Genomic DNA, 13,285 nt, shown 5'->3' with positions numbered 1-13,285 from the left:
ATTGAGGAAACATTTAACCTAACTGACAGATATCTAAGCCTTTGCTCATCCCTCCTCAGCTACACTCAGGCTTCCTCCTCTTTGCTCATATGTGGATATTCTGGCTTCAGTAACTGACTAGCACATTGTGTTATTTTGCAATTTCAGCTTATTTCATACTTTGGTTCGCAAACAACAACTGAACATTTTCCTTTTTTCTACACCCTCTTTGATGCAAACTCTGTGCACAATTGGTGGCTAATATGCTAGTGTGAAAGATTAGAGAGAGATAATGGACCAGATATTTCCCTTCCTCTGTCCAATCACCTGACATTATGCAAACACAGAGTCAATCAGATGCATCAATGGCCACCAAAAAGCCCTCTACTGTTAATACTGCAGTGAAAGAATTGTAAGCGATGGCTAAAAGCAGAGTGTGAGAAAGTGTGCACATGAATATGGGGGATGGATAAAGACTCCAATTTACAGCATGGTGTGGATAAGTTAGTGGGTAGCTGAAATTATACATGACATGATAGCACAGAACCTGTCTGAGAGTAAGGACAGGTGCAGGGTGAAAAGAAGGAGGAGGAGGATGTGGTGCTGCAGCTGAGCTGGTAGAGCTTCTCATTCATCACATTGATTCAACATTTCCTTTTTCTCGCTTTTCTCCTTCTGCCACCATCCTTTTGTTAGTGACACCTTGAAGCCAAATCGAGTCACTTTTCACCTGTCATAATACCTTCATTAATGTCACCGTGCTTCCACCCAAAAAACACTTTCCGTAACAATTACTGTGTTAACACGTAGGCAAGGATGGCTTGGCTTGGAGCTGCAGCCACAGTTTCCTATCTCCTCCTGACAATATATGTACAGTAAAGGCAAATAGTAGAAAGTGTGAGACTCACTGCTGTTAACAAAAATTGGCACTGTGGAATCTCGACACTGAGTGATGAAAGTAGTGTGGCTGGTTGTGAGCAGCTGATCTGAATAATTTCTAGCAGCAGACGCCGGTTCATCCTCCCTGGCCAGATGGACTGAGACTTATTGTGTCAGTGCTGGATAAGCATGGGCGTGCTTACCAGGTCAATTCCAGCCTCTGTGCACCCAGTAATGCCACCAATTTAGGTGAAAGCTCATATTTCATCTCCTATCCTCTCCGTGCGTGTGGCTTTTGCACGTACATTAGCATATTCATACAGCGCAGTCCCAGATTTAATATGAAGGAGAAACTGCTTTAATTCTCCTCTCTGGTTCACATGTGGCTGCTAAAGCAAGGGGAGGATATCAGTGACTGTGTGCTGAGCTGGAACAGATGACATGACTTTAGTGTGTGTGTGTGTGTGTGTGTGTGTGTGTGTGTGTGTGTGAAATGCAAGCCTGAGCAGATGATTCAAAAGCTCATAAACAACTTTTTTTGTCCGCTATAGATGTGATTCGGGGTTGTTTTTAACTAGCCTGTTTGAAAACGTGCTATTAAAAATGTCAATTTCCTCCATAAACCCAAGAAGATGTTGCTACTCACCACCTCCTCCTCCTCCTCCTCCTCCTCCTCCCTGGTGTTTATTTGTTTGTTTGTTTGTGTTTGAGCTGATAACAGCTCTGCATGAATTCTGTCTTGCATGAAGATTAAACTTTGCAGTTTCTATTGCAGAACTGGAATTTAGCCACAGATTACCTTAAAACTGTATTCTACTACAAAGCAATATTTGTGGAGCAAAGCAGTTTTCCTGCCAAATCCATTCATAGTTCACTCTTCTTGGTTGAGGTCTTTGTTTAAAGTAATCATAATAATGCCTCAGAAGCACTGTTTGTATTTTAAACTATAATAATACTACAGCTATAGAGCATATTTTTCTAACCCATTTTTCAAAAGATGATATAAGCGTTTTGAAATCAGCATCTAAGTCTTCTGAGAAAAGTTGTTAATGAACAAAGTTAATTATTATAGCTGATATTGTGGACCTGCAACATAACAAAAACTCTATAATGTCCCTGTAATACCTCCATACTGTACTGATTAATAGTACACATGTTTGTCACTAGATGTCACAACTGGCAACAAAGGTCAGTCTTGGTGGAGTCTAACATGACTTGTATGTAGATAAAGTAGTGACAAAGTAAAACTAAAAATCCAATAAATGGTGCATAAGGCAGATGAAGACTGAATGGAATATAGCAATACAAGAGAAGAGTAGATGGAAGAAAGGCATGCTGGGAAAGTCACCTTCTTTGCTCCTGAGTGAGCCAAGGTTGGATGGTGTATCCATGCTGGTCTGGACACAGTAAACCTCCCGAGTCTGAATCCCGCCTCCACACAACCCTGTTTGGTTTCCACGCCGACGGTCCTGCTGGCTGAGCAGCACATCCACCCTGCACTCTGTCCACTCTGTGGTCTTCCAGCTGTAACTGAGGACAGAGGTGGAAAAAAGAAGAGTTAGTCTAAGAGGAAAGGAGATCTATCATTTTGTGCTGTTGAGGTGCTGCTGAGTTGCTGCCATACAGACTATTGACTATTGATCTGGTCCAAACTCTATTTATATTGACCAGGTGTATAATATGAAGCTAGAGCAGTCAGATGAAAGGTCACTGGTTATTAAGTTTCATTGCCTGGGACATGCCATGAGTTTAACAAAAAATATATTTACATTTGACAGATTTGCTACTTTTAGATGGCAAACATCCATATATGTCATGTATATTTGGCTTTACCAACACAAAATGATGACAGAATTTTTTTTATGTAATTTGGTGTTAATTATAAGTAAAACAGAGGCAATGTTTCCAGACGAATTTCCTTTAAAACTGCTAAAATTGTCATAACTAGCTAAACAGACAGATGTTTGTTTAAATATCCATTTATTAATGCAAGCTTAACTCTCCATATTTGTTGAATTGTATGCTTCCCTCTTTACAAACTTTACATTTTTTTTCAGCTGACCTGCTGTGCACTGACTAAAAAACTCTCTAAGTTACACTAGCAATTAGTTAGAAGTTAAAATTCACTATACCAAGTGTTGGGAAATGCTATTGCCTTGTAAAACCAAATTATATAGTTCTTTCCAGGGATTTTCCTAAGAATGCACAGTTACATATCAGTTGCTTTCTGGGAAATTACCAGGGAACTATGGAGGAAAAAGTACAATAAAACATTACCAAAATCATGAAAAAAGTATAGGTAAGGTTGTACTGCTATCATTTGCAGAGCAAAGATTTCCATCTTTAATAACATTATGTTGACAGAACTATGGAGGCGGAATCCCACACACACACTAGAATTATCTTTTTAAAGAAGGGTGCAAGAAATGTTTGGATGCATTTTAGATTTAATAACTTAATAATTATCTTTGGAAGAGGAGGGTAAATAATTTTATGAATATTTCAAATGTCATCACCCAGAGACTAACACTGGCAAAAGCAAACACTCCAGCAGTAACCAATGAGTTAGCCACATACACTGCCGAACTTCAGCCAACTCAGATCGGTGTAGAAAATAACTTGGTCATGGTCTGTTTCATTGTAAGACCTGTGGCTGTACAGTGTTGTGGATAACAATGGGATTCCTTCACAGTACTGTTGCAGTGGAGAGTGTCCAGTATTTTCAACCGTGAGGGACATAGCATCAGTACCAGCACAGCAGAACACTTTTTTTTTCTTTCCAGAACATGCAGACCAGTGTTTAACAATACATACAGTATTAGATTCTAACATGCTTCCAAATTATTGCATTTCAGTCAGAGACACTTATGACAAGGAACTGACCATTTCTAGCAAATGATTAGATTTGGTGGAAAAGGCTCTGCTATTTGAGGAAACTCTCAAAGAATCTGAGCAGTGACAAGTATTCAGCTTAGAGAGCTGATCCGCCTAATAAACGTGCATGAACATTCAGTCTTAGTTAAAATCTTAGTTAATCGGGGTGTTGGAGGGAGCTACAGCAATAAACTGCGCTGGCAGGAGCATAATCCGTAGAGTGAACTGTGACAGTGTCAGCTTAAAATGTCTGCCCTGTACACCTGCATGGATATGATTGGATGTTACCAGCCACACAGCTGGGGCCAGTGGTGGTAGAAGTATTCAGATCATTTACTTAGGTAAATGTACCATTACAGCAATGAAAAAATACACCATTACAAGTAAAAGCCCTGCATGAAAAATCCAGCTTAGTAAAAGTATTATGAGCTTGATGTAGTTAAAGTATTGCAGTAAAACTAATGGTTTGGTCCCTCTGACTGATATATTATTATATATGACATCATTAGATTATTAATATTGAAGCATCAGTGTTAGAGCAGCATGTTACTGTTGTAGCTGCTGGAGGTGGAGCTAGTTTCAACTACTTTATATACAGTTAGCTAGTTTAGTCCAGTGGTTCCCAACCAAGGGGTCGGGCCCCTCCAAGATGAGATGATTAATGAGAGAGGAAAGAAGAAAAAACAAAGTTCTGATACAAAAATCTGTTTTCAGTTTTTGGACTTTTTCTCTAATCTTTGATTTTTGCTGAAATATTGGATCAGTTGAACATTTATTGAAATGAAAGCATGTGAGAAGTTTATAGGGAAAAATCACTATTTGGTGGAGCTGTTCACAACTCATAGACATCTGAAGTGTGACCCCGACTACACACTGCTTTTTGTAAGACGTCAAAAGCCAAAAAGGTTAGAAACAATGTGTATGTATTTTAAAAGCTTCTTATATTATCCATTTTGTCAAAAGTATGAATAAGAAAGTAGCATCCAATGGAAATACTCAAGTAAAGTACAAATACTTCAAAATTGTCCTGTACTTGAGTTACTTTCCACTGCTGATGCCAATCATCTGAAACAAACGCGACTTCAGTGTGCTTTCAAATGATTGGCTCTGCCTGAACTAACACTATGCTCCATTTTTTCAAAAAAAGCTAACTACAGGACCCGTCAGCTTAACTGCTCATTGGACTAAAAACATGACTGAATGGTTCAGCACACTGTGCAGTAGAGTAAAGCCTTAAAATACTGTCCTCTCATCTTTTTTATTGAATCAAGAATCAATTCTGAAAGGAACTCTACTTATAATTCTCTTCATTTTGCATAACCAGAGGCATTCTGAGCAGACCTCGCCATCAGAGGACCCATTTCACAGTTAAAGTTGAACAATGTCCTCGACTTTCTGGTGCCTGAGGAAATACAACAAATTTGTCACTTGTGCTAATAAATTCTACACACAATGCTCATATCCCTGTACCTCCACCTTCTATTTGTGGTCTTTTTCCTGTGTCATTTTGCACCTTGTCATTCTACCAATCTGTCATCTAAATCCTCTTAGACAATTAATCTGTCTGTTTTCTCCTCTCTGTATTTCTTGTCTTATTTATTTGTCTTCTCTCTGTAGTTTGAAGTCTGACGCTTTTGTTGAGCTACATTTTCTCTTCACAAATGTGTCATTTGCTTTGCTTCTGTTTGCATTATTAGACTCATCTTGGATATAAATAGGAATAACTTACCAAATACAGCACATCCAGCTTGTGCTCTGTATTGACCAATTATACTCAAGGGTATTTGTATAGAAGACTTGATCTTTTTTCAATATTTTATGTCAATTATAATATAATTAAACACATAATCCCAAAAGAGATTGTGTCATGGAGAAGCCAAAGACAACTCATTTTATCGATGTTTTGTCATAACTCAGTGTGGATGGCTTTTTCCAGGCAATGAAAAAAATTGGTTATGCCTGGTTGAGCTGGGATGGCGAGCATTGTTAGAAAGACTTTTACATTATTGACCTTAGAACTCTGTTTACAATACGCCTCAGGATTTGCAATTTAACCAGAGTGTCCACCGAGAGCTCTCTAAGACAAGATTTTTTAAGCTGAAAGGCGGTTGTTAATTGCAGCAGCTATTCATAGAAGGGTTTGTGTCTGGTTACTGAATTGGCAGCAGTCTGCTTCAGCAATAATGCATTGTGGTTCCCACCCTGAGGTCAGAAAATGTAAACCCTGCCTCCATCTCTGCTGATAATGGAATTCATTTGAGGTCGCCAATGAAAGGCTCCATATTCATGAGCAAGGTCTCTCTGTCTCTCAGCACTGCTGCGGGACAACGGGGCCCCTGGGAGAGAATTGCATCTTGGGGCTTTAAGTTGCCCAGATGGGGACACTCAAACAGAGCAATTCTTCAGCACCATGGACAGAGCTGCTGCCTCTCTTCCTGCTGTCTGTCAAACAGACGGCAGCAGCAGTCGATGGGCATTGATTTACTGTTTCACATTATGGCTGATTTACTCTGCCCATAAAACGTACCAATAAAATGAGGATGACTTTTTGCATTATATACATGGGTCATAGAGAGCTTTAACTTTAACTTCCAGGTTTGGTACTAGAAGTATGAAAAGCTGATTTAACAATCACAGTGACATTTGTCATAATTATATTTACTAAACATCCAGCCCTACAACCGCATCTCATGTGGTTAACTCCATTTGTATAGGAAATACAGTCTGTGCGTTATTGCTGTTTATTTCCCACTCACAAGACAAACAACACAAGCTCAACAATTGTTTCCTATATTAGTCAACATGGGGCCCTCAGGTGGACTTAAGGTTTTAAGGCACCAACCATGACCTCCAACATCCCTGGTTTAAGTCCAGCTAGAGACCTCTGTTGCATGTCATTCCCCATTCGTCCATTCCCTCTCACTTCCTGTCATCTCTCCACTGTCAACTACAGATGTGGTAGAATAACCATATTGGTGCAGAAATCCCTGTGACCAGATTACTATTCCGAGGGAACAGATTAGTAAACACAGCAAGTTTGACCTGCTGAGGCAGCCTGTTAAACCTCCTTTCTACCCAGTCCTACCCAGACCCAGAAAAATATGCACTTGAGAACAACTATAATATGAATTCAGCTCAATTAAAACACAGCATGTGTGATCAAAGAGAGCAGGACAACCCGGAATGGAGGTTTGAGGTTGTGTTTTATTAATTTTTTATTAATGTGATGAAAGAATTGTTAAAACATTATTTGCACCTAATTTTTTGATTGGATCATGGAAAGTTATTTTATATATTTGTATAGTGATATTTACATCAATAAATTAACTAACTTGCTGTATATCTCATCTGATAAAATACATCAACGTTTTACATTATTTTGTTTTCTCATAAAGTGACACAAACACAGATGTCTAAATCATCCATGTGAGCCCAGCGTTGGATATCATTTGCTCAAGTGCTCCGTGTTCAGTGATAAAAGCAAGGCTGCAGTTATACAGTCATTATCATGCCTAGAAAAGTTAAATGAAACAAGCGTTTATCACATCCTTCTGCTTGGTAGAAAAGATATCTTAGTGATAGCTGTTGACAGCCTGGCGTGTGTGTGGATTCTGAGTAACCAGTTCATTGTTTCTGAAGAGGATAAACATATTGAAGGAAAGGTGTACATTAGATGGATAACAACACTTACACAATGCAGGGTGGCACTGCGTCTCCCTGGGGGCTGCAGGGCTCCTTCTCCTCCAGGTCTGGACACTCTGCTCCTTCATTGATTGGGAACTGGCTGACTTTTCGGGTGCGAGTGCGCTCACCCTTGGGCCCGTTGGGATCGTAGCACTCCTTGGAGCAAGCTGACCATTCAGACCAGTCAGTCACATCACAGTCTTTGGTCATGACGCAGGCCTGGTAGGTCACAGGCAGTGACTCCTGAGAGCACAGGCTGGAGATGATAAAGACAAAAAACAATACCAGAAGATTTAATATGGTAGCTGTTGATTCTTTAACTATTATTGCAATTTTGCATTAAAATATTGAGTTCAATTCAATATTTTATTGCCACGTCAACACAGTTGACAGGAATTTGCCTCAGAAACGCCGTTAAAAACAGACAAAAAACACACAATAATAAGTAAACAAACAGTCAACCAGAGCATATGAGTGTTAATCTAAGTTGGATATGTACTTTTTAAATGTATGTTGTTTATTGTTCATACCGAAGAATCAACCAGTGCCATGTAGTGCCAAGTATTGCAAATACTATTGTGAGGTTGTGGCCTGTTATTGACTTTATTTGTTATTATTTCAGTCATAACTTGGGCTGATGTGTTTTGAGTTGCATGTATTATAACCTATGTTTGCTTATTTTGTCTTGGGTTTAGTTATGATTATTTATATATGTTTATTATGGTTTTCTAACTTTTTTGCATGTATTGTTTTGAATTTTAGTGGGTATGGTTTGTTTCAATTTCCACTTGGCCATAGCCATCAGTAAAACTGAACACTTAATGACAGACTAATAACTAATAAGAGACTTAATTCCTTTTCATCCCATATCTATTGAGCTTCTATCTTTTTATTATCATTTTACACAATGCCTTGTTTTTAGGGTAATTGTTTTATAACCTTGCATTGTGCATTCTTTATTTATTGAGTAATTTGTGAATAAATTATTCAGTTCGAGTCCGTCTTGGGTAATTTCTACTGCTCACCCCTGTTAGGACAGACATACAAGAGTCCTAGGCTCTCTCCTAGGTGGCGTTGCCATTTAATGAACCTCTTTCCCCGGCTACACTATCACCAAAAGCAGTCAATGCTAATACAAAACAGCAGCAACAATATGATACATTTTAAATGGAAAGATCTGTCTTTAAAGAATGGAACTGTCATGAAGTGAATGCAGCAGATGGACCCAAACGCAGAAGACTGCAGGCAGGATCAGATCCAGAAATTATTGATTGAATACTCAAAAGACATACGAGACACTGAGAACAGGAACACTGACCAGATACACAGACAACTCAACCAAGACTGAACTGAAAACTGGACTATAAATACACAGGGTCTGATTACAAACTGAACACAGGTGAGTAAAACACATGAGGCAATCAACAAAGGTGGGAAAACACAGGAAGTAAAGGTAACAAAACACAAGGAGAAAACATTTCAAAATAAAACGGGGACTAAATTGATCAAACAACAAAAAACAGGTGACACAACACAAGGGCAGACTGGGGAAGATACTAGGAGCAGGGCAGGGCTAACGAGGGTAATGCAGGGCAGGTGAGAAAGGAAAGTGTGGAGGGAAAGGCACGCACACACCACACACACAGAACGGGAGGCAGAAGAAACACTAGGAAGACAGAGAACAGACCAGCCAATAAAAGAAAACCAAAGTAACACCAAGTCAGAATGTCCCAGAATACAAAACTCAAGTACACATCACTACAGTCTAACTGAGAATGCCAGAAAGTCTTTTAAAGAGAAGTCAAATAACACATGATCTAAACCAAATGTCCAGGCAACAGAAGTGTAACACAGAAAACCCAAAAGAACAAAAACACAGAGTCCAAACACAACAGAAAGTCCTGGCAGGATGTTACAGGAACAGTGTTGGACATCTAAAATACAGTGTTGTAATACTTGAGAACTCCAACACATTCAGACCTACGTTTTAATAATACAGGTCCCAGAGCTCAGTTTAAAATGCAGCTGAGTTTATTGAACAATTCCAGCCAAATGCTAATGTTTAGTGGTAATGCAAGAAATAGTGTGGGTGAGTACTTCATCCCAATTTCAAGTGGGACACCAAAGTTCTCGTTTTGTCCCAGACCTGCAATTAATGTTCCTTTCCCGCACTGTAATCGAATGTTTTAGTTAGTTAGGCAAACCTGAACCATATCTTAAAAGGGAACTGATTTTACACATCAGCATCCAGTTTCCAGGTGTGACAAGCAATGTCACTTGAGTCAGTGTTGGTTATGGTTAAAGACTATAAGTGTGAAAATAAAAAAAAATCTGCAGAGTTAGAAAGACAGAAACATAACACACCTGAATCTCCCAAGAAACTGTTGGCCATGCACAGATATTGTGGAAAGAAGGGATTTTAAAAAGTGGTTTTGCTGTATAGTCCAGTATCAGCATTTTTGTCTGGTAAGAGGGTTACAAAATGACACCTGTATCTACCACTGGGGTCAGCAAACACACCTTGAGCAACTACTCTGTCAGAATTGCAAAAGAAGAAGAAGAGCAACTATCTTTTTACAGTGAAACCCAACAAACGATGGGCTGAGAGGATTCATTGTGTTACATTGTTTTATTGAGGAAGACAAAAGAAGACAGTAACCACTGTTGTCTGACACAGTGATGCATGGACTCGCTGTCATTTGTTCAGTACGTACATGCATCACTTTCTGTGAATCCCTTGTTTATGGGCACATCATTTGAATACCATACAGGACAGGGCCGCTCTGCCAGTGGCAATAAAAGCTTGAAATAATGCTGGACATAAAAAGTATCAAAAGTTGGGTTCTATATGGTAAGAGTCTTAAGCTTTATAACTGTGAATGCCTATAAATCATGCAATTTTAGCCTAGAAAATATACAAAAAAACAATGGGGAATATTAAACAGAAATAGAAAAAGCAAGAAAACTAAATTAAGCATGAAAGTTGTGAAAATTACATGACTAAAACATATGAATTCACTGCCATCCTTTGAGAAGACACTTTGACATTATTAGATCCACAGAAAGCAATATTTCTTAAAATGCCTCTCTATTCACAGAGAGGGTTTGTAAGAGGCGAATAAGGCGAGTGTAGGGATTACAAAGATATAAAAGAGTGGTGAAATACTGCTGTTCATCCCACAGCTTTTCTTTGTCAGCCAGTATGATAAACTGGGTTTGAAAGTTGCTCATTACAAACCCAAACAATTTGTTATCCACATTTTCAGTGTCTGCTTCACAGCACCATGGCTTTGTTTGATGATGGGATTGCTGTGGAGTTGAAAGACATTTGTTTTCCTCTGTGTGTTTTGTGGAAGCTGATAGGCCATTTGGGATAATGACACACTGCTTCTCTTCTCTTTTAGTCTCAGCAGTTTAATTTTTCCTCAACTACCATGAACTTCTGGAGGTTTTCTGCAGCTTTGTGTATGAACTGTCTGGTCTTTTAGGTTTTTTTCTGTCTGTTTTTTTGTTTTTTAGCTTTGTATCATTGAGGCTCTTTCTCAACACCCTGCTATGATAACATCAGAACAGATGTGTCTAGACATGAGTATGGCAATGTGAAGCTTTACAGATACAGAATGTAACACTTTGCACTTTGATGTAATTTTGACAAAGATTTCTCCCCCAGCTGTTGCTGTCATCATATCTTTTCTATTATTTTCTCTAGAGAGGCTGAGACAAAGTTATCAGATAGCTGCAAAAATTTACTGTTAAAGAAGGTTACAAAGCAGACTGCTATAGTGGCCCCTAGAGGCTGCAGTGGAGACTACACCCCTCAATATGTAAACATGGGCAGAATAAAAATCATACTCCTGAGACTTACAAGTAATAGTTTGAAAAAGAGATGAACAACAGCAACAAACCCTGCCTACTTTTATACCTCCACACAGCTAGCCAATCACTGCAAGGTAGGTAGGATTGTTGGTTTCACAGTAACAAAACTATCAGATGCAGCCTGACTGTCTTCCCTAGAAAAACGTGAATATCAGTCATTTTAGCAAGCGCACAAAAGCGGCATGTTTACGCTCAAGTGACAGCGACCCTCTGTCAGCCATAGTAAGTATGACTGTTGTAAGTCGTAAGCAAAGAAATAAGTAGTGTGACGTTATTATCGAGTCACAAAGCAATAGGAGGATATCAGGGTGGATGGATGGTTCGACAAAATGTCAAGGTTGGTTTCTTTAAACCATGGCTGCAGTCGTTCCTTTACCACAACCAAGTGGTTATTATTGTAACCATGATGACAAAGCTCCCCTAACCTTAAGGAAGTAGTAATTTAACACAAAATATGATCTTTCCCTAACCCTAAGTTGGTTCTGTGCCAAAAACGAACCCAACATCAACCTGAGCAATGTACAGTTAGAAAATGGCCCTGTTGGTAGTGGCATCAGATCAGAAAATGCTTATATACTGAATGTCATGCCGGGAAGGCATGGACCAATGGCATATTTCGTCATTTAATTTGAAGGAGTTTGGTGCCCAAAACATCTTCTCTCCAACTAACTGTCAATGCTGGTTTACTGTAACCATGACCACCATGTTTCCCTAACTTTAAGCAAATAGTTAGTTGCCTAAACTTAACCTTAATCATAAGGAGGTAGATCAGAAAACGTTTGCATGAATAATTTTTGGAATGCTAACTTGAGTCATTTTCAAGGGCACTGCCTGACTTACTTCTGTTATTTTGTTGTTTTTTTTTTATGAGAACTTCTTTATCTAAAATTAAAATGAAATTATTTGGTTAAGATTAAGGAAAAATCACTGACTGGTCGTTAATGAAAACCAACATGCACTGTTGGTAGAAAACATTTCCCATGTCAAAGTCACACTTTATGTTGACCCAACTGTCCACCATGACCTCCTCCCTCAAGTCATAATCCACAAGGCCACAAGACGTCCATGTCAGGAAACCATGTAGGTCATTTGAAGCGTTTGAAGAAATGGCCAATGCTGTTGTTTTTCTTGTGAGATTAGTATTGTAGCTGTCAGGATATCTTGCATCCCACCATAGTGTTGGACAGATGCTCCTGGCAGAGCAAAAAATTCAGCTTTCAAAATGAGGACTCTGACTTTTATTCCATATTTTTTTCATAAAAAACATTGTTATTGTTATACTCTTGGCAGTGTGTTGAACTGCTTGTTCACTGAAATGAGTTTGGCTGTTCCAATATTAACATAAAAATGTTTCACTGTTCATGTTTTCTACTGCAAATATATTGAAAAATATTTTAAACAGCATGTCTTTCTTTTCACCTTTAAACACTTGATAAAGGTCCAGTGGAGTTTGTAGTTCATCATCATTTTAAAGCCTGTGCACTTGGAGATAATTAGCAGTTTAAGCCAACACATAAAATTAGAGATTCATACGGATGGCTCCAACTGTAAATAAACTTGATCCTGGGCTGCAGCCAGCATTAATACGGTCATCACTATCAACTAAGCCTCTTTGAAGCTTTCAGCCATCTGTGCATTCAGTGAGTAGCTGAGAAACGAGTATGGATATGTGCCTGTCTTTTGGATAAATATTCCAAAGTAAATATTAATCCAATTGTATGTCATGCAAACATAATATTCTACTCGAACACTGGAAATGACAAGTGGCATTTGCTTGAAGTTTGAATGATTTATGTCTTCTGACCTTCTCTTAGGCATTAAAAGGAAATGTATCACAAGAGCCTTGATTTTCTCAGGATGTAATGGACGCTGCTCAGTGGCCTCTATTAAAGCAGAGCGAGCACAGTGAGACAGAATGAGGCCATTCATCTCCTAACAAAGAACATGGCTCTCAGACACCACATGGATATTGACCTCACTGGAGAAAAACATG

The 13,285-nt window shown here is 38.8% G+C and overlaps 1 protein-coding gene across 3 annotated transcripts in view; it reads right to left on the bottom strand.

Annotated features, from left to right (window-relative positions):
- The window catches only part of thsd7aa (thrombospondin, type I, domain containing 7Aa), a 179,200-nt gene that overhangs the window by 86,869 nt on the left and 79,046 nt on the right, over positions 1–13,285 (bottom strand). For all 3 annotated transcript variants that reach the window (XM_044335929.1, XM_044335927.1, XM_044335928.1), the window contains exons 3-4: positions 7,424–7,672; positions 2,207–2,388 (exon numbers count right to left, since the gene is read on the bottom strand). In XM_044335929.1, the coding sequence (XP_044191864.1) occupies positions 2,207–2,388; positions 7,424–7,672 (431 nt within the window). The remainder of the gene's footprint in view (positions 1–2,206; positions 2,389–7,423; positions 7,673–13,285) is intronic.

The sequence above is a fragment of the Thunnus albacares genome, chromosome 19 (genome assembly GCF_914725855.1).
Source record: "Thunnus albacares chromosome 19, fThuAlb1.1, whole genome shotgun sequence".
NCBI lineage: Eukaryota > Metazoa > Chordata > Actinopteri > Scombriformes > Scombridae > Thunnus > Thunnus albacares.
This window is presented reverse-complemented; position numbering and strand designations above follow the sequence as displayed.